The sequence below is a fragment of the Myotis daubentonii genome, chromosome 4 (assembly GCF_963259705.1).
Source record: "Myotis daubentonii chromosome 4, mMyoDau2.1, whole genome shotgun sequence".
Taxonomy (NCBI): domain Eukaryota; kingdom Metazoa; phylum Chordata; class Mammalia; order Chiroptera; family Vespertilionidae; genus Myotis; species Myotis daubentonii.
In genome coordinates, this window is record NC_081843.1 from 87,698,555 (window position 1) to 87,719,694 (window position 21,140).

The 21,140-nt window shown below is 55.1% G+C and overlaps 1 protein-coding gene across 3 annotated transcripts in view; it reads right to left on the reverse strand.

Annotated features, from left to right (window-relative positions):
- Positions 1-815: 815 nt before the first annotated feature.
- Positions 816-21,140, reverse strand: part of SLC6A3 (solute carrier family 6 member 3) — a 31,032-nt gene continuing 10,707 nt past the window's right edge. For 2 of the 3 annotated variants that reach the window (XM_059694643.1, XM_059694642.1), the window contains exons 5-15: positions 19,736-19,874; positions 18,218-18,352; positions 16,552-16,655; positions 14,963-15,087; positions 11,987-12,099; positions 10,734-10,862; positions 9,921-10,020; positions 8,703-8,803; positions 6,958-7,125; positions 6,298-6,369; positions 816-2,151 (exon numbers count right to left, since the gene is read on the reverse strand). In XM_059694643.1, the coding sequence (XP_059550626.1) occupies positions 2,128-2,151; positions 6,298-6,369; positions 6,958-7,125; positions 8,703-8,803; positions 9,921-10,020; positions 10,734-10,862; positions 11,987-12,099; positions 14,963-15,087; positions 16,552-16,655; positions 18,218-18,352; positions 19,736-19,874 (1,210 nt within the window). In that variant the 3' untranslated portion in view covers positions 816-2,127. The remainder of the gene's footprint in view (positions 2,152-6,297; positions 6,370-6,957; positions 7,126-8,702; positions 8,804-9,920; positions 10,021-10,733; positions 10,863-11,986; positions 12,100-14,962; positions 15,088-16,551; positions 16,656-18,217; positions 18,353-19,735; positions 19,875-21,140) is intronic. The other variant, XM_059694644.1, reaches the window with a different exon arrangement.

The window sequence follows — 21,140 nt, forward strand, 5'->3', positions numbered from 1 at the left end:
GAGGTGACACCTGTGGAGCCAGGAGGGGGAGGGCTGGGTCATAGCCAAGGGGCAGGCAGCACCTCAGGAAAGCAGCAGCAGGAAGCGCTGGACAGTTAAGGCATGGCCCACCTGCATGTGGCCAGATGGGTGGAGTCTAATGGGCAGACTCTGTGGGGTCCCCTGGTCCCTGGGAAAGTGAGACCCAAAGGAAGTGAGGACATTCTTTGGGGACCTGGGGCAAGAATGACCATGCAGGGGTGGGTGTCTGGCAGGAGTGACCAGTGTCCTACAGCCTGGAGGGAGTGACTGGCTGCCTGACCACTCAGGTCCCAGAACTGGGCTTATTTCAAGTATAATGATAAGCCACAGAGCTCTCCTCTAGGCTGTGGCCTGAGCTGACTGGTATCTGGAAGGACTCCTTCGGCCATAGAGTGAATGAAAAGCCCTCAGACACCAAGGACAGGGAGCCACTTGAGACTCTGGTACATGTCCCTGGAAGGGGCACTTGGCCCGGCAGGCATGGTGGTCAGACCGCAGGGCTGAAGTCTGGCCACGCAGGAGCCTGCAGGGGAGCTGATGGGCCGGATGAGGACTCTAGAGAGGCAGGAGGACAGTGTAGGTTGGCCCGAGCCAGCGGGCACCAGGGAACCTGCAGGCCTAGGCCTTGGGTGGGGTCCAGGTTAAGCCCAGCAGACCTTTAGGGCCCAGGCTGTGCTCCCTCTGGTCTGGAAGTTGCCAGGTGAAGAACTCAGGAGGGAGTGAAGCTGTGAGCCTGAGGCAGCCAGCCCGTAAAAACAATGGGGTCGAGCAAAAAAGTGGCCAAAAAGCCGGGGTTGTCTTTCCCGCATACAGTTTTTATTGTTGGTGATGCTGAGTATGGACACAGACAGACATTGACAACACCAGTGTTCTACATGGAGCTCTCGATGCTCCCCCAAAGGAGGAGAGGACAGACCTGATTCCTCTTGGCCACACTGCAGACAGCCTCCAGCTGACAGTCCGTCCCCCCACCGCCTGCCTCCCCGCCCTAGAGGCAAGTTCCATACCCCCTGGGAACAGTGTCCATGGTAGGGGTGCCGAGATGCCCTGCAAAGCCAGCACACGCAGTGGGACTTCTCCACGGGGCACAGAGCTGTGCCAGAGCGTATGGTCAGCAGCCCCGTGCATCCTGAGGCCGATGGCCACTCTCCCTCCAGGCAGACGCCAGGTGCCCGGAGAGCAGTCCTCGGCCAGCAGTCCTCACTTGGTTTTGTTAATACTCTCGTAACAACAACTGGACATCAGCAAACAGATTTTCAGAGACCCATCCTACATCTGAGCATTAGTTTTGATTCACAGGTAAATATGATTTAAAAAAGCCATTCCCTAACTTAAAAAGTGTTGTTATCGATGTGATGTGTGCCAGAGAGAAATAAAATCCTGGCAGGGTCCCAGGCTGCCTGCCTGCGGGGCTCTGCAGCTGGAGATCCACAGCAAGGTGAGCATGAGCTGACCACGGCCCACACCAGACAGGAGTGGTGGCGGCCATACAGATGCCACAGGATTTGTTTTTCTCAGTGACAAGGACATAAATAGCCTTCCCTTCATACACGGACCCTCGCCCTCCGTGGCTCTGAACAGACGCAGTGTGTAACGTGGAGACATGAGCATCCCCTCCCCCCACCCCCTGCCTCCCACTTGATCAACTTTTGCAGTTCTTCCATTTCACCTTGCGCACAATTAGGCAAAATATGGTGATATTTTAAAAATATGAACAAAATAAGTGACCCAGGGAGCTGCTGTGAGCACTGGGCTCTCACAGAGTGCACAAATAATTTCTGTATTTCTTTTCAGCACACAGATGAGCGAGGCCTGTGCTCTGGATGGCGGCTGAGGTGGGGAACGTGTTACGTGAATAGAACAGTTTTCTACCTGCGGGAATGGGCACAGATCTACGGGGTTACACAGCGACACAGGACGGACGGCAGGCCCTCTCTTCGTGGCAGAAGGGTGTAAACAGTCAGAAGATAAAGCTCTCGTGTTTCCAGTGAAGCAGAAGTTAAATAGTGGAGCAGCCCTCCTTTCTGTCCGAGCTCGGCTTTTCCGTCTTGGCTTGCGTCTCTCCCACAGGGACGGCTGCCCAGGGCCTTCCTTCTCCACTCCCCGCTACACCATGAGCCAGTGGCGCAGCTGCGAAGAAAATGGGCTTATTTAGAAGTGAATTGAGAAGCCTATGACTGACTGGTAGCTGTGAGGGATCTCAGCAGAGAGGATGGTGAGGATACAGCCGGGGACCTCATGGCGGCTGGGCCAGTTGCTGACCAGACAAACACCGCACACCAGCAAACCTGGGGCTGGTCTCAGATGGCATCCCCACAGCATCTGTGTCACCTGGGGTGCCCCCAGACCCCCACAGCCACTCTCCTGGGGCCTCTGGTCCGTCCCTGAAAGGCTGTGCCCTGCAGTTCTATGTCACTTACATGACCCCAACAGGTGCGGGAGCAGGCCTCATTACACTCGGGACGGATGAGATCGACAGGCCAGCTATTCAGTCTTCCTGCAAATGTCATCGCCTATCATGCAGCTGGGAGTTCAGCCTATTTTTGAGCACAAGCCATTCGATCACACTAAATGGCAAGAACTACACTTTTTAAACATTTTTAAAACAAGGGCATGCAGGGCTTCTTTCTGACACAGCCACGGCGGGGACAGGGAGATGCTCAATCTGCCACTGGTCCCCTGTAGGGCTCTTCCATCACCCACAGGGGGTCAGGACTCCAGGGGGCCGGCAGCGACCGACAGGTGGGGCCCACGCTGGCGGAGCCCGGGTGCTCTGTAAAGGGAACTGGTGGGCAAGGGAGGCCATGCGTGGGACCCAGGGCCGAGCCCCAACCCTCTGTCCTGGCCACGGCAGCAGCAGAAGGCGACCTTCTCTGGAGGAAGGTGTGCTCAGGGGGTATCTCAGAACTCCAACAGATTAAGATCAAGCCATGAGCTCGTGAACATGGACACCAGGAACATGGCTGCAGCCCACTCTCAGTGGAGTCAGAACAATGGAAACTTCAGACCCCACAGACCAGAGAGGTTGCCACTGTCAGATTACGGGGCAGCTGTGTAAGACGTTTTAAAAGTGACATCTGCCACCTACAATGATGGTGTATTTCACAAGAAACGGGCGGACCAAATGCAGCTTCCAGGGGTGAAGTGAAGTGTAGCTGTCGCTGAAGTGGGATACAATCAGAGAGCCATGAGGTGGAGGATGAGGGCCCTGTTGTGCCAGGTTTACACACTGAATGTTGTGTAGCAGGTGGAGGGAGTGGGCCACAGCCACACACAAGGGTAGTTCTGGTCAAGATGGAGTAATAGCGACTGAATTTACTCTACTATCTGATGTTGCCCAAAATGAATAAAATATACGTAATAATGGTTGTCAAGACACGAGACCTCAGATGACAAGGGACAATGATACTGAGAGAAACAAGCAAGGGGGCTCTCAGACTGCCTGGCTGGATGTGTCTGAGAAATCTGTAGGCTGCAGTGGGACCCTGGTGCAGCCAGTGAACCCCCTGGTGCTGGGGACGCCAAGGCAGCTGGAGTTTTCAGTACAAAGTACCTAGAGGAGAGACCTGCACAGGGAGCCCTGGAGACCACAGGGTCCCCTTGAGGGTTCAGCTGAAGACTCTGTGCACAGGAGGTTTGGGAAAGAGCCACCCAACAGGATTAGAGGGAACAGCCTCTGAAATGCACCCCGGATGGGAACTGTGCTGCTCCGCCAGCACAACTGGAAAATCCCAGGCTTGTGGGACACTGGGAACAGTACTCACGAAGGACTCGCTTCCATGGTGGGAAATAGCCCTACACTGGCTATTTCCTACACTGAATGCTGCTCTGCTCCCACCTAACAAATCCTAAAAAGCAAGTCCCCCAAAGGTCACACTGTCCCCAAGTAACTTGACAGTGTCCCAGAACAAAGTTCAAGAACATTTAAAGGGGTGCAACAATACCCAGCACCTAGCAAGGTAAAACTCACAATATTTGGAATGGAATTAAGTATCACCAGACATGCACAGAAGCAGCAAAATTCACCCCTAATGAGAAAAGTCAACCAACAGAAACTGACCTAAATGTTAACATCAGCAGAGAAGGACATTAAACCTGTGATTATAACTGCACTCTATATGCTCAAAAAGTTCAGCAGAGACAGGAAAGCCGTGAAAAAGACCCAAATTGAATTTCTAGAGAAGAAAACTACAACGTGTGAGACGATAAATTGCTGGATTATCAGCACATTAGATATTGCGGAGGAAACAAATAGTGAAGTAAAATACAACAGAAAGCATATGAAATAAAACAGAGAAAAAGAAAATTAAAGTGGCCTAATACATGTAATTGGAGCCCTTGAAAGAGGTGGGAACAGAAAAAATGCTGAAGAAATGATAGCCAGAATTTCCCAAATTTGCTGAAAACTATAAATGCAGAGTTCCAAGAGGCTCAATGAGCTGTAGGTATAAGAAGCAAAAAGAGAGGTGCTGTAACTACACACATGGAAACAAATAAACCCAAAGATTCAATCAGCATAATGCCCAGGTGAGTCTCACACACCAGAGCCCCAAAGGGAAACAGGCAAGAGGCAAGATTTAAGTCTACCTGCAAAATTCCCAGAACTGACAAAAAAATGGACCCACACACCCTGGTCACACAAGATATCCTGAGAGGGGGTCAATGGGGGATGTAGGGGGAATATCTGTAAGACTTTCAGCAATAAAGATAAATTTTTAAAAAGAAAAACAGAAAGGCACACTACAGGGAAACTTCAACACCAAAAGCAAAGGAGACAGGAAGGGTCCATAGCACATGGCAACCATGCCCTATAGGACTGCAAGTTTTTCAGTGTGATGACAGAGGAGAATTAATGTCTTCAAAATGTTGAAAGACAGTAACTGAAACAGGCGGTGATATAAAAGCAGACTTGAAGAAATCACAATATATATTAAAATAAGCTTAGAACTGAATGATGAGGAAAATACTGTTAAAAGTTGTGGAATGCAGCCAACAGGGTATTTTGAGGAAAAGTCATAGCCTTTAAGGCTTATATGAGAAAACTGAAAGGTTGAAAATTAGTGATCCAAGGTCTAAATTAAGATGTTGACAAAAGTATAACAGAGTAAACCCAAAGAATAAAGAAATAATAAAGACAGGAGGGGAAATTAATGAAATAGAAAGCAAAGAATGAATAGCAGCCTGCACCAAGACATCTGTCCTGCAAACTGTGTAAGAGGAAGTTCTCTGTCTTAATAGACCACCTTGCCCACCACTGCCTAAAATTGTGCCCCTTTGATGGTTTTTGAATCAATGTGGCACCCACATCCTAGAAGGATTGGCCATCCAGCAGTCATAGCTGTCATTAGCACCCTGACTCAGCTCTCACCTGATCTAAGTCCTTCTCACAAGGTAGTAGAAAAGGGAGTGCCTGCCAGGTCACCTTCCACTGACCAGCTATGTTACTGTGGGGTGTTCCTTAGTCTCTCCGTGCTTCAGGGGCACCCTCTTGGAAGAGAGAGTGACAACTTACCTCATAGGATGTGGGAGTTAAAATGTGTCACACATTTTACTCTGTCTCTCAACAACATTAGGGCCATTTCCACAGCTGCTCCATAGCATATGGTAAACACGTATGGAAGCTCATGCATGCTCCCAGTTGTAAGGTGAGGAGAAAGAATAAATCCTGCTACAGGCCTGATATGACCCCTACTCCCTCCCACCAGAGCCTCCCTTTATCCCCCCCACTCCCCCGTCTCCTCGTAACCCCACCTCATAGCAGCCCCAGCGAGGGAGCCTGTCAATGTCATCAGATCTGGGCTCCATCTTGGCGCCAGACCTTCTGGAGCCTCTCACCTCCTGCAGATGACCACCAGCAAGGTGGCCTGGGCTGCTCCAAGTTTTTCTCCCTCTGTGAGGCAGGTGAGTCCTTTGCTGATCCTACAATTTGCTCTGCCCACCCCTCAGGGCCTTTCCCTGTGATGTGCCCCACACCCCTTGAAATGCAGGCCCTTCCCTTCACACAGATGACTGCTCAGATGCCATGTCTTGGTGGGCCTCAAGTCAAGTTCTGCCCCTCTCTGCTTTCTCTTTCTCCGCCTGCTGTCTGCACCTGATACACTTCGTCTGCTGCCCGCCCTCCTCAGGTCAGGGGTTCTCAGAAGGTGGTGGCAGGGAGCATTCACTGAATGAGTGAACGAGCCTCCCAGCCTTCTGAGGGCCGTGATTCAAGGACAGGCTTGCTCTCTAGATCTGTGTGCATCCAGCCGAGGGGACAGTGGGGATAGCAGCACTCACCGTGAACTGGCGCACCTCCCCGCTGTCCACCAGCTCGCGCTCTTTCTCGGGGGTGATGGCGTGGGCCACTTTCTAGGAGAAATGGAGAGGCCGTGGGTGCGGGCACACGCTCAGTAAGGTGACCAGACTCCCTGGTTGGCATGTGGTGGTCAGGTACGGGAGCTGACATCCGGGTCCCCTTAGGCCCTGGAGCAGAGTCCAGCAAAGGTTAAAGAGGCAGATGCTGGAGAAGTTTTGTCTCCACGTCAGCTCTCGGTGGGCTCCGAGGGAAGGTGAACAAGACGCACCCCCACTGGCCCAAATCCGGCCTCAGGGCACCTGAAGCTCACATGCCACGCAGGAGGAGCCTCCTGTCACATTCAGCTCCAGGAAGCTTGTCGTCCTTCCACTTCCTGCCCCAGTGGCCCAGGCCCCAGGGCCGGACAGAGCAGCTGTGCTCCGTGCTGGTCCTCCGGGGCCCTCTGCCAGCAGCTGCCAGGTTCCCTCTCAGTGTCGCAGCCTCAGAGAACCCTCCCACAGCCTCACCCGTCTCAGGTACTGGGATTGTATGTGGTCTATGTTCAGAGTTTGGCTGGCGGGAGGTAAAAGTCCACTTGATGTAGTTGGTGGCCTCATGGTCAGGTGACCGGGATGGGTAAGGGGCCCTGCTCACATACGCACCTCCCGCAGGGACCCGGGCAGGATGCAGAACTTGTAGGCCGCGTAGATGGGCACCATGGACATGGAGGACGCTGCGATGGACCAGCCCAGTGCGTTGGCCCACTCGGGGAAGACGTAGTCTCCATAGTGCGGGGGCCTGAAGGTCACAATGCTGACCACGACCACAAACTGAAACCAAGGGCAGAGGTCATGCGGCTGCACTCGGCCAGCAGGCAGGGGGTGCAGAGGAGGAATGGGGCCAGCGTGTCGGGGCCGGGGGTCTTCCAGCCACCACAGCTCTAGGGGCCCTGGCCCCACAGACCAGGGAACCCAGGCAGTGCCTGCTTCTCCTGCTGCTCCGAGTCCCCAGCTGCTGCCACAGGATGGGGTTCCTGAGGTGCACGTCCTCTCAGCTCTGAGTTTGACAGTGGGCATTCCCACTGCTGTCCTTGGACAACCTCACACCTTGTCCCATCGGGGGACCTGAGGATGTAGAGCAGCTCAAGAACACCTCGTCTGCTAGGGTTCACACCCCCACAGCCTCCGCCCTCTGGAGTGCGGGGAGATGGGCATGTTGGAGACGGGCCTCGGGCGGCCGGGGGGTGGGGTGGCAAGCAGCTTCCAAAGGTTCGGGTGCGGCTCTGTGAGAAGCACCGTCACATCAGGTGCTGCACCCTGACTCCTCCCTCTTCCTCTCACTAGCCTCTGGGCTGGCCCATGACGGGGTCAGCCTAAGCTGCCTGTCTATCCCAGGCCTGTCCAAGGTGCCCACTGGGCTGGCTGGGGTGAGGGGAGAGCCAGGGGTCCGGGGGTGCTGGCCTCTGTGCATAGCTCCCCGACTCTGCACTCAGACCTGGACTTGGCCTTGAATGGCCATCTGGAGTCACCTGTCCAGACCTGCTGGGGTAGTTCAGGTGTCGAGAGCCATCGGGTCTCAGTCACAACCACTCAGCCCTGCTCCTACAGCGAGGAAACAGCCACGGGCAGCCTGTAAGGCAGGGCTGGGGAACCTCTTTTCTGCCAAGGGCCATTTGGGTATTTATAACATCATTCATGGGCCACACAAAATTATCAACTTAAACATTAGCCTGCTCTATTCGGTCAAACATTTAATTACCTCACATCTAATGCCTTGGCAGGGCCAGACCAAATGATTTTGCAGGATTATATGGCCGGCAGGCTGGACGTTCCCCACCCCTGCTGTAAATGAATGGCATGGCTATGTTTTAATAAAACAGGCACATGTGGTTTGGGCCCAGACAATAAAAGCCAGGCAGCTGCTGGACGGTGAGTTGTGCCTGTGCCTGGGGAGGCCCCCAAGGGCAGAGTGGTGACAGAATCCACCTCACTCTGTCCTCTGGACTGAGTACTTGCTGCCCCAGGAGGTTTAAATTCTATCTGGTCCTCAAGGAAAACGCCAATAACCTCACTCATCTCAGGCCTCCCCCGCAACGCAGAGGTATGGCTGAATGCAGGACACACAAGGGCCTTCATGGAGGAGATCACCCTAGATCCCACGTGAGGTCCTCAGTGGGCTTAGTGGGGGGTGGGCCACACCTTCAGGAGGCCAGAGAGGATTTCAGGGACCAGCTGGCCCTCCTGGAGTCCTGCATGACCACCGACTCCACCTCAGAGACCTGGTCTCCAGGCAGCATGGGTCCCCGCCACCCCCAGCCTTGGTGAAACCTGCCCGCGGCCACCACTGACCCTGGGGTAGATGCAAGACCTGGGCAGAGCAGGGACGTGCATGGCCTTTGGCCCCTTACCAGGAGGAAGCAGGGGCTGACGAACTTCCAGCACAGCCGCCAGTAGAGGCTGGGCCGCTGCCCGGTCATCTGCTTGATGTCATCGCTAAACTGTCGCACGCCTGGGGAGCCAAGCAGGGAGGTCAGGACAGGACTTCTCTGAGGCCCAGGCAAAGACCTTGGTCCTTGCTGACCCCCGGGGCCACCCCAGGGGACCTCAAGCCCAGGCTGCCTCCTGTAGGGACCAGCCCCCCTCCAGACTGCCCGGTGCTCTTGCTGACGGCGGGTCCCCACACATGTTCCCCATGGTGACACGGGGTGATGTTTGCTCCTCAATCCTGATGAGGAAGACCGGTGCAGTTCCAGCCACTCTGCCCGACCCTCTCCACCCTCTGCTCACCTCAGGGGTCCTCCCCCGATGTCCCATAGCTGTCCTGCCCCGCCCCCCCCCCACAGCTGTCCTGTCCTCCCTCCCACCCGCCCCCCAGCTGTCCTTGCTTCCCCTCTGCAATCATTATTTGTTTTTTCGCTTCAAGAATTTTGGCAAAATAGATATAACAAAAAATTTACCATCTTATCCATTTTTAAGTTCTGCGGCATTAAGTACGTTCATGCAACCATCATCTCCATTGATCTCTAGGATTTCTCCATCTTCCCAAACTGAGACTCTGAACTCATTAAAGAATAAACCCCCCCTCCGCACCCCCCCAACTCTGTCTCTATGAGCTTGACAACATTAGGACCATCCTGGGAGTGAACTCGCAGAGGGTTTTTCCTTTTGGGATGGTTTATCTCAGCAGAATGTCCTCGAGGTTCATCGTGTTGTAGCGTGTGTCAGGATTTCCTTTTTTTAAAGGATGGAAAGTATTCCATTGTATGTATATAGTCACCATTTTTTAAAGGAAAGTATTTCTAGATGATCAGTATTTTCTCCAGGAGATCTTAAAAGGGATTTCTCCTGCCCTGAATTTGCCCTGGCCTCTGGCATGGCTGAGGCAGGTTTGCTGAGGGTGTTGGGGTGCCACCCACGCTGTCTTCATTGATCCTAGGGAATGATGCTGCCAAGCCTCTCATCTCTGTGATGCTGTGGTCACCACAATAAGCTTCCTAGAGCTAATGTTCTTCCCTTTTCAAGCCAGCTTCGCCAGGAAGGTAGCAGCACAGCCACAAAGCAGCAGCACCGTGGCCAGGTCCCCCGCCCGCCGAAGCACACCAGCCCAGGAAAGGTTTCTTCCTTACCGTAGAACCAGGCCACCCCGATGGCCTCGATGAGCACCCCAAAGAGGATGGATGTGCCGGCTGCAAAGTGGTCCAGCAGAGTGAACACATAGATGCCACCCTGAAAGAGAAGGGAGTGCCCACTGAACTCCGGTGTCCTGGTGTGGCAGGCCTTGACCATAAAAGTGCTTTTCTTAAAACATAAACCTGGCCTGTGGGTTCAATTTATAGACAGATTCTGTTTTACTACTCCCTAAAGTCTGATTTGAGTCACTAAAATTCAATCCACCTGCAACTTCTTAGGGACACATCCATTACAAAAAAAAAGACGACCTCTCTTCTCCTTTGTGAGGGCTCCTGGTGGCATTAGAAATGAAAGCAGCCAAATGCCAAGCTTAGCAGACCCCCTATTGGGAGAGGAGGTGACCTGGGTGCCTCCCTCCAGCCCCATAAATCCACAGGCAGGTGGCTGAGCCAAGGGCACTTCCCAGGGAGCTGTCCAGGCACTGAAGTAACTCTAGACCATGTTCCATAGGTGCCACGGCTACTCCATGTGACCACGGCTATCCAAGTGTGATCACTGCTAGCCTGAATGTGCTCGTGGCTACCTGTGAGTGACCACAGCTACCAGAGAGTGCCACAGCTACTCCACGTGGCCATGGCTACCCGAGTGTGACCACAGCTACCCAAGTATGATTATAAATCAAGGGTTGTTTTGGGGGGGATGCAGCCTTAGAAGAGCTGTGGCTCTGTCTGGCCTGACCGCACCAGCCTTTTGCTGCCCAGTGCTGAGTGCTAATGAGACATGGTCAGGTGAGCTGAGCCTGTACGTACATTGGTGACGCAGAAGAGGGAGAGAAGGAAGGTGACCAGGACGATGAAGAGGGTGAAGAGCTCCCGGTGCCTGTGCAGCAGCTGGAACTCATCAATGAGCCCGGTGATCACTGACTCCATCCCGCCCATCTGCAGCCAACACAGAGCAGGGGATGCGCTGGGGGGCACTCGGGACCACACCGAGGTGCAATTTACATGAGATTCAGTGGATGTTCACCCAGAAAATGGACATGGAGTGGGAACTGCACGGTGTCCAGGGTGCAGAATGCCCTAAAGACAAGACAGCCCTCGTGAGGGCTTCTCTTGTGACATGGTTGTTGGAGAGAGAGGAATGGGGGTGGATGCTCCGTCCACTGGTGGTGACTTTCCCAGCCACTGTGAAGTCCTGGGGCAGGGGTGGGGGGGGGGGAGAAGTGCTATGTGACTAACATACGAAGCCTTTCTGACTCTGAGTGTGTGTCCCGGGGGCCCTGACTGCTTGGGGTCCGTCTAGCCCCACTCTATCGAGACCACCTCCCCCAGGAAGTGCTGTCAGGACTGCATCCCCACCAGACCTGCTGTCCAAGGGCTGGTGACTGGGCTGGCGGGAGAGGAGGTGGAGGGCTACAGAGAGTGACCAGCGTTCTCATGGGGAGGGTCTCTGCATTTTCCAGGAAGCTCAGGGGAACAAGGCAGTCACAAGGACCTTGAGGTCTCAGCAGGTCATGAGCAGGCAATGGGGAGGGAGGCTGAGGAAGTCCAGGAGACCCAGGGCCAAACGAGGGTCCACTGTCCACCCCCTAGTTCACCCCCCGTACACACACACGAAGGGCCTGACATGAGACCCTCAATGGGCAAGGCCTAGGCTGCGGCTAGAGACTTCTGTTGCCCTATCCTGCAAGTGCAACCACCCCTCCTGCAAGTGCAGCCACCCCTCCTAGGGCTGAGGGGCCGGGAAAGTGATGCGTCATGAGGAACCTGCCTTGACTCTGTGTGGTCATGTCACCCTGTTTTCCTGCACAGCCCTCTTGCTTCGTGTGTATTTAGGGCCCATGATGGCTCAGGCAGAGGGCGCAGCTGGTGCCCCGAATGAAAAAAGAAGGGGTGAGTTGGTCCGAACACTTTATCCCGGTAATTGTGGGCCCCCTCCCTGCCACCCATGCGGCACTCTGTGTGAACACAAGCTTTAGGGGACCCCAGGGAGCGTCTGTGGCTGCAGATGAGCCTGGCTGTCGTGGGCGGGACCAGGCACGGGAAATGCTGGCGTCACTCACGGCGCTGTCGATCCCCAGGGTGAGCAGCATGATGAAGAAAACCACAGCCCAGGCAGAGGACAGCGGGAGCGTGGCCAGCGCCTCGGGGTAGATGATGAAAATCAGCCCTGGCCCTGAAAGCAGAACCTCAGGTTGCCACGAGTGTCACTTCACGTTTACTCCCTCTTCCCCGCCCCCAAGAGGCCCACTCGGCCCCCACAGGTGCCTCCAGATTCAGGAGCACAAAATCTTTCCCATCACAGCCTCCCCTGTCCTCCCTCCTGTGAATCTCGCAGACACCTGCCTCTGGACTCTAGACAACGGAACCCAGCACCAGGGGCCACAGCTCTGCTCCAGATCTCTCCTGTCCCTGGCTGTGAGGGCTCGGGGGCAGGGGGTGGGTGGTAGGACCTTGGGGGTCCTGCCTGTGTCCCTGAGCACCCGAGGGCCCTCTGGCTTGTTCTTCCTGAGTAGGTCGCTCACACACTTGCACTCACTATGGTTCGTGAGCAATACGTTGTAAATATTTTCTGTGCCCTGAAGTACTCTAAGTGTGATCTGTAAAACCACAGGCTGGATGAGCAGACCACATTCATGAGTGCTGTCTGGTGTGTTGCTGGGAACGGGAGTGCTCCTGGGCACATGCCAGTGCTCCTCAGATCAGCCCCTTCTACAACTTTCTGGAACTGGTATTGCTGGGTCAGGACAGGCGCTCTGGGCAGCCACACCCGCTCCTCATCCCCAAGAGGTGAGATCCAGGTGGAGGCAAAGGCTGTGAGCCTGGACAGAGAGGGGACGGAGAGGGGACGGGGACAGCAGGACTCACCTAAGATGAGTTGCAATTTGGCTTTCAGTGGCCTCAGAGAAAAACATATTCCTACGGGAAATTGGTAAATATTTCCACAGAAATTTTCATGGTCAATCAGAAGACGCGCATACTTAGCTGACAAGCACTGCCCACTGAGACTCTGCTTTGGAAGCACCTGATAGCTCTTCTGTTTCTCCCAGGCCTCAGTAGACCTGCTGGCACCAGCCAGGAATGGGGAGCTTATACGGGGCGCTTAGGTCTTTCTAGAGCAGTGGTTCTCAACCTTCCTAATGCCGCGACCCTTTCATACAGTTCCTCATGGTGTGGTGACCCCCAATTTCATTGTTACAAATTGAACGTAATTAAAGCATAGTGATTAATCACAAAAACAATATGTAATTATATATGTGTTTTCCGATGGTCTTAGGCGACCCCTGTGAAAGGGTCGTTCGACCCCCAAAGGGGTCGCGACCCACAGGTTGAGAACCGCTGTTCTAGAGGATGGGACAAAGGCCAGAGACCGGCCAACCTCCCAGAGGCTCTATGGCCCTGGGGTCGGGCTGGGCTCTCTGATGACTGAAATGCAAGGCCAAGGGTTAATTCTTTGAGATGCTGTAAAGTCTAAATGCCATAAAGCCAGGAACCCAGAGAGAGATTCATCAGCTCTGTTGAATTAATGTCAACACCCTCACCTTTCATTTCTGTATCCGAGTTAACATTTCACCCTGTTTTCCTGAGAATTAGAGCCATAAATGACATTTACTTTGCTTGTCATGCAAATGCATAGAAAACATCCAGCTTTACCTTCAAGGGTTAATAGAGGTCTTTGCAAGTTATTCCTATTTATCATAATAAAGGGCAAAAAGGACCGGAGAAAATGCATACATGCAGGTGAGTAAATTTCACTGCTCTGTACTTATTTGCGTTTATGTTCCCATTCTCCCACCTTTATTAATGTTTTTTCCTAGAGGGAAGAATATGGACTTGAAACCATGCGAAGGATTCATCCCAGGCCCCTGCTTTCTCTGCCATTTCAGAGGGGACCTTTTGGGTCTGGGAGTCTCTGTTTTCTACTTTCAAAGTGGGTTCTTAATGCTCAACTCTCGGGAAATAGATGGGATGAGAGCTGCCGGCTGAGCTGAGGACACAGGTGTGGTGGGTCCCTCCCTGAATGATTCCTGACCCAGGAAGATGCGTCCTTTGCACTCACAGATGAATCTAAGGAGCAGCCCCAGCAGAAGGGACGTCCCAGCAGCCAGGAGAAGGGGAAGGAGGCCTTCAAACTCGGGGCAGTGCCCCAGAGCCAGAGGACAGTCTCCAGGGGAGAGACCCCTCCCCAATCACCTGCACAACAGTCTTGAAGGCAGGGGAGGGGCTGCAGCCATCTCAAGAGGACTGGAGCCTGCACTGACCCCATTCAAGGCTGCTTATGCCACGGTTTCCATCACGAACTAGAACCAAGCAGACTCCCAAGTGCTCAGGGAGCTGCAGCAATCAGAGTCCCCTCTCAGGACCCATATCTGTGCCCAGCCTCCCAGCTTCCCCTGCCTGGTGCACTCCCTGCTGGGGCTGAGCCCGCTCCTGGGTGGTCTGTGCCCGCACCTGCACCCTCCACCCGCCAACTCCCAGGGCACAGGCACCGAGTGCTGGAGAGTCCAGGTTTCCTCCGAATACTGTCCACATCCCCCGTAAACATGTCATGGCCATTGGCTTTTGGAGGGAAAAGCTTTGGAACAGATTAGCTGCTCATGTCAAAAACAACCCAACTTTTTTTTGGCTGATCATGCGTGGAAATCCAAAAGCCTTGCTGCTTGGGACAGCTCAGTGCTCCCAACCCCGCTCATCTCCCCTCAGGGTGTAAACAAAGTTGGGGGATCCAGACTGACAAAGGAACTGGACCTCATCCTGCAGCCCAAGTGGCTTCTGTGAGGAGCACGAGGCCGAGGGGCCACTGTCACATTGTCCCACAAAGGGTGGGAGTGGGAGGATGTGGGGACAGGGGTTGTCCTGCTTCCAATTATTTGTCCTGCAATCGGTCCAGCACATGAACATGTGCAATTCTGCAGATCAGCAACTCTTCTTGTACCAAGGCCTGTGTCTCCCCGTCATTTTGCAAGAAAACACATTTTGAGAACTGGCCTAGAGCAGGTGGAGGTATGGGGGCCGCAGCCTGCGCTCGGGGGACTCACCATCCTTGGCCACGTCCCCGATGGGTACACTGTGCTTCTGGGCCATGTACCCCAGGAAGGAGAAGACCACGAATCCCGAGGAGAAGCTCGTCAGGGAGTTGACCGAGGTGGTGATGATGGCGTCTCTGTGAGAAGAAGACACCCAGGCCAGCGCTGGAGCAGCTGCCATTTCCAGTCATCATTCTCAGTTTACTACATGTTTCCTCCAAGCGCGGCCAGGCCCTCCTGAGCTGCAGAGCCTGTCCTCCGGCTGCGCTGCCCATTGGGACGGGACCTCCCAGCTGCGGGTTCTGGGCTCTGGGCATGTCCTTATGGTGAGCAGCCGTCATGTTTGGCCGGGATGGCAAGGCTCCTGGGACACATGACTCAGTGATGAAGGTGAGGTGGTCTGCACCAGCAACCCGGGGGCGCTGGGTGGACAAACAGATGGCCATGGGGGTCCCCACCCATGGTGAGGGAGCTGTCAGGCAGCAGGGACCTTGTTCAAATGCAGATTAGGACAGAGTGGGTTTGGGGGGCCCTAGATGTCGTATTTTCCTGCTGCTTCTGGGGGGCTGGTGCTGCTGGTCTGAAGATTCCACTCTCAGCCCTCCTGGGAGCCAAATGGAAGGACATTGCAGAGTGCCCGGGCCTGAGGGCACCGGTGGGCTCAGGCAGGGCTGTGTTGGAAACAGCCGCCCAGAGTTCACCCTCTGTGGGAGCCTGGCAGCAGTCTGGTCATTTTGCTGTGCACACTCGCTGTCTTTGTATATTTACCACATTTTATCCTCAGGATATGAAAGAATATAAACATGAGCCTGTAGTCCTAGCCAGTCTGGCTCAGTGGATAGAGCATTGGCCTGTGGACTGAAGGGTCCCAGGTTCGATTCCAGTCAAGGGCACATGCCTGGGTTGCAGGCTCCATCCCCAGTGAAATCAATAAAAATATATTTAAACATGAGCCTGTAAAGGTCAAAGAAAGCAGGTCCCAGGTAAATTCTGTTTCTGTTTTTAGAAGGATTTTTGGGTCCAACATGTGGCGGCAGCTAAGTCAGGTCGTTCTGGGCCAGGTGGCATGGCCAAGATGCCACCAGGCTGTGGGCACACAGTGCTGCCATTTTCCTTCCTGCCTGATGCTGGGTCATCTGGGTGCCTCTGCATAGAGGCTGGGATACCCTGCGGGAGCCAGGCTCCCAGGTGCAGGCCAGGGGACTCATTTAGGTTCTTCACTGTGGGGGTGTCTGGAGGAGGAGCCCGACCTGGGCTTTGGGAAGAGGAGGGAGGCAGGGGGAGAGGAGGAGGCAGGGGTGGGGCCTCGGGGGGAATCTGCTGCTCCTGGGATTTAGGAGGCTTCCTTGCAGGGAGGTGATGCACATCTTCACGTGTTTCAATACCTTCCTGAAAGCAAGGACCAGCATTTTGCCTGTAGTTTCCCCATTTTAGTTTTCACTTAAAAAGCCATTTGGCTCAGTGGTTTTGCACACAGAGCTTACTTCCCCTTGCTTTCTACTGGGCACATATTGGGATACCCCCACCCCCATATCAGTGATGCACATTGATTTTTTCAGACCATCTTATGGGAGGGAATGGGACAAGAGTTCAGAACCCACCTGTAGCAGTTGTTGGTGAATTTATTGTAACTGGAGAAGGCGATGAGCACCCCAAACCCAATGCCCAGTGAGAAGCATATCTGGGTGGCAGCATCGATCCAAACCTGCAGCCAGAGGGGAATGAGCGGCTGTTGGAGATAATTGCGGAAGTGAGGGCCAGCTGTCTCGAGGCAATTGTGCAATTGTGCAAAGACCGAAGCCTCAGCTCCCTGTCCTCCCTGCAGGCATCTCCTGCTGAGATGCCTCCAGCTCCATGGAACAGGGTGGAATTTAAACGCCATTATCAACAAGCACCTGGCATCAACAACATGATCAGAGTCATAGGCGTCTCAGGGAATAAACCTTCCCGTGTCACTGGCCTGACGGAGCGTGATGAAAAGGGACCACGTCTTCGTGCGTTCTTTGCATTTGCCCACATGACCACAGTTAATTTATTATGAATCAGTGCTGGCATCTGTTTTGCTTCCTCGTGCATGTTGCCTGGAGCCGTGTCTGGGCCTCTGCTGCATTTCCTCTCTCTCCAGTCATCCAGCTCCCTCTCCCTTCACCTCCTCTCGCCTTCCTCCCATGGCTCCTGCAGCCACCTCACCTCCTGGGCTTCCTGGGAGCTGAGCCACACCCCATCAGCCTTCCCATTTCTGCCTCAGGGCTGCTCCTTCCTGAGTCCCTAGCGAGCCCCACACGTGCCTCTCATGGCAACCTAGCAGCATAAGGCAGCCCCTTCCAAAGGGGCCCTACCCCCAGCCTGGACCTTCCCCTCCTGGCCACATGGCCTTCCACACCTAGTTACTCCCCGGTGGCTGCTGGAGTCCCACCATCTGCCCATCTAGTGCACCTGAATTGGCACCCACTCCCTTTGGAAAGCTGCTGTTCCCATTACCCCTACACCCACTGGCCAGCGGTCACCGTCATTTCTGAGCTGTTTCCCTGCAATGCCATCCCTTCTCTCTCTTTCTCCGGAGACCCCTCTCCCATGGCCCGGCCAAGCCGCTGCTCTCCAGGAGGCTGCCTCCAGTACTGCTTCCTTTGCCGAAGAAACATGCAGCCTGACTCCAGAGTTAGTGTTTTAGATCATGCTCTTGTCACCATTGAGGTCTGGCTTCCCGAGGAGAAGCCCTGGTTCCTGCGATATCTGTCTTGATGGGCCGATGGACAGGGAGCTGGAGCTCAGGCTGCATTCCAGGCAGGTGGAGGAGCTCACTGGCACAGACTGGGCCGGGCCATCGGTGCTTATCCGGGAACCCAAGAGCATTCCTCCGGGACATGGGATGGGACATGGGGAAGAGGTCAATAGGCAGGAGCCTTCATCCTGTTTCTGCGAAGACCCAGCAGGTGACCTTTCCCCTAACTGCCTTCTTCTGGTCCGTTGAGCTCTCCTGAATCGCCCATCCAGTGCATCTGAATTTGCACCCACTCCCTCCTGTCCATTCCCACCCCCCTTCTCAATAAGACGGTGAACTCTATGGGTGGGATCAGGTTTACACATTGCTCTGCAGAACCTCGCACACAGCAGGGCAGCCAGCACCTGCTGGATTTATAGGGCGAGTGAGAAATTCCAGCCCAGGTTCTGCCTTTGGGATCTCCTCCCCCAAAGCATGGGGACCCCCTGACACCATGCCTGCCCGTCCACATGGACTTCAGGGTCGCGAGCGGTGGGCATACTCACGGACGCCTCACAGAGCCGACGGAAGTCAACGCTCAGGTATGCCCTGATGCCGTCCATGGCTCCAGGGAGAGTGATTCCTCGCAGGAGCAAGGCGAAAAGGACCACGTATGGCATGGTGGCCGTGATCCACACGACCTGGGGAGAGGACAGCGTCACCGGGCTGCACAGGCCACCTGCTGGCAGGGAGTGGGCACAGCGTCACCCTGATGGTTGGTGCTGGGAGAGAGGTGGCCTCTGCCTGGGAAGCCCCACATCCCGAACATTCACAGGACGCCAGCTCAGTAGATGCTCACTGGGGGAGGCCATCATGACTTCCACTGTGTGCATCTTTCCCAGGGATTAAAAGAGGACAAACCATTTGGCAAGGAAGGAGCATTCCTGCTCTGTATTTGGTCTGTCACAGCAGGAGTGGCTGGATTTCTGGTGAGTGAGATGTGAGCAAGTTTCACTTGATTGTGCGAACGTGCACCTGGATTACATGTAAAGGATGGATTCCGGGCTCCAGAGGGAGGAAAGGCACGCTCACTATCAAAAGGCTCCCATGTGCTGGCCCTTCACTACATGTATCATCACACCTGATGAACACATTCTGGTCAAAAGTGCTTTGGGTGCCCAGATAACAGCCAAAATATTGTCATCAGCAAAACCCAATTTATGCTGCGCTTGTCTCAATGCTGAAAGCACTCTGCTGTGCTTTTCCCTTGATGCCATTTCTCAACCTCAGTCTTGCGTTGACTCCTCAACTCAAACACAGACCCCCTGTCTGCTACCCAACCCACCACAGCCACCCCTCCACTTCACAGCCATCCGTCCACAGCCCACCTGCCATGGCCTACCCTCCACCGTAAACCCCATGACAGCCCCCTGTCCACTCCCCCCATGGCCATGTGTCCACTCTCCCCATGGCCATGTGTCCATTCTCCCCAATGACCATGTGTCCACTCCCCCCATGGCCTGTGTCCACTCCTCCATGGCCATGTGTCCACTCTCCCCATGGCCATGTGTCCATTCTCCCCAATGACCATGTGTCCACTCCCCCCATGGCCATGTGTCCACTCTCCCCATGGCCATGTGTCCATTCTCCCCAAGGACCATGTGTCCACTCCCCCCATGGCCTGTGTCCACTCCCCCCATGGCCTGTGTCCACTCCTCCATGGCCATGTGTCCACTCTCCCCATTGCCTGTGTCCACTCCCCCCCATGACCATGTGTCCACTTCTCCCCATGGCCATGTGTCCACTCTCCCCCATGGCCTGCGTCCACTCCCCCAATGGCCATGTGTCCACTCCCCCCATGGCCTGTGTCCACTCCCCCCATGGCCTGTGTCCACTCCTCCATGGCCATGTGTCCACTCTCCCCATGGCCTGTGTCCACTCCCCCCCATGACCATGTGTCCACTTCTCCCCATGGCCATGTGTCCACTCTCCCCATGGCCATGTGTCCATTCTCCCCAATGACCATGTGTCCACTCCCCCCATGACCATGTGTCCACTTCCCAGTTGGCTAGGCTCAGCCTCACCTTCCCCGAAGTCTTCACTCCCTTCCACAGGCTGAAGTAGAGCAGGACGATGACCAGCACCAGGCAGGATGTGAGCTGCCAGCGGGGAGGGCCCAGGTCGCCGATGCCGCGGCTCTCATGGAGGTGCAGCACGCCGCGCCTGGAGAGGGAGAAAGGTGGGGGGCCTAGAAGAGCACTGCTTCCCCACCCAGAGCTGTAACCAGACAGCTGAGCTCGCCCAGAGACTGTCCTCCCCAGCTCCACATGGCAGACAGGACCAGCCTGGCAGGGCCAGAGACCCCCTGCCCCCCTCTGAGAAGGGCCAGGCCCAACAGTCCTAGCTGAGATGCAGGGTATATCCTCCAGGTGAGGGAGAGGGTGGGCGTGGCATGCTGGGAGCCCACAGAAGCCCAGCCCTGCCCTCAGCACCCTGCGTTTGGAACTGGGGAGAGAATGGGTGCCTTGGGTGTTTGAAGAAAGAGCTACAGAAACCAGAGGGAAGGTGTCAGCAAGGTGGTGGCCGCTGCTGCACACGAAAGGTCCAGGCCCTTTACAGGGCTGAGGCTGAGTGGACCTATAGTAACAGGTGTCTGCGCTGCTCTCCGAGGGTGACAGTTGACGAGAGCTGTCCAGCAGTTGAGGAGGATTCTGCGGGAACAGACTCAGGATGAGTCTGCGCCAGGTTTGCTCAAGAACTTTCTGGTAGAGGGATCCACCACCAAAAAGACAGAGCATAAGGCCACACGGGAAGGGGACAGAATGGCCAGAAGAGCCCTCCCTGTGGGCCAGGCAGGGGTCTGAGGCACTTTCCACACAGTATCTCATTAAATCCTGTGACGGCCTGCGGGAAAGGTGCCATTGTGTCCACCGTGCATCTGCCGCCTCCTCTCCCAGGCAGGACTGTGAGTCAAAGCTCAGCCAAAGGCTGTGCTGCTGCCCAGGCAGTGGAGGAGCCACACTGAAAAGGGCCATCACCACGGGATTTGCGAGGTCCGAGCAGATCTTCCTGGCACCATGGGGGAATGCGCAGACCGCAGCGTCCCAGACCTTCACCAGCTGCAGGCACCCCGGGATACGCTGGAGAAGTTCGGGTCTTCACACACACAGTCTTGGGACAGGAGAGGCTGTGACAGGCAGGGAGAGCCCAGCACAGCACTCCTGCTCCGTCCCAAACCCGGCATGGCCCAGGTCGGCCTGCAGTGTCCGAACTGTCGTCACCACCTCTTCTTTACGGAGCGCAAGATACACGCCGAAGTGAAAGGAATCTCCTCACGCTGTCCGATAGCAGTGTGGGATCTGGGGTAGGGAGCTGCTTGGTCAGGCAGAGGAGGGGGCCACTGGCAGCCTGCGGTGCCCTGCCTGCCCTCCTGGAACCTGCCCTCCTGGGGCCTGCCTCACCTGGGGCCTGCCCTCCTGGAACATGCCC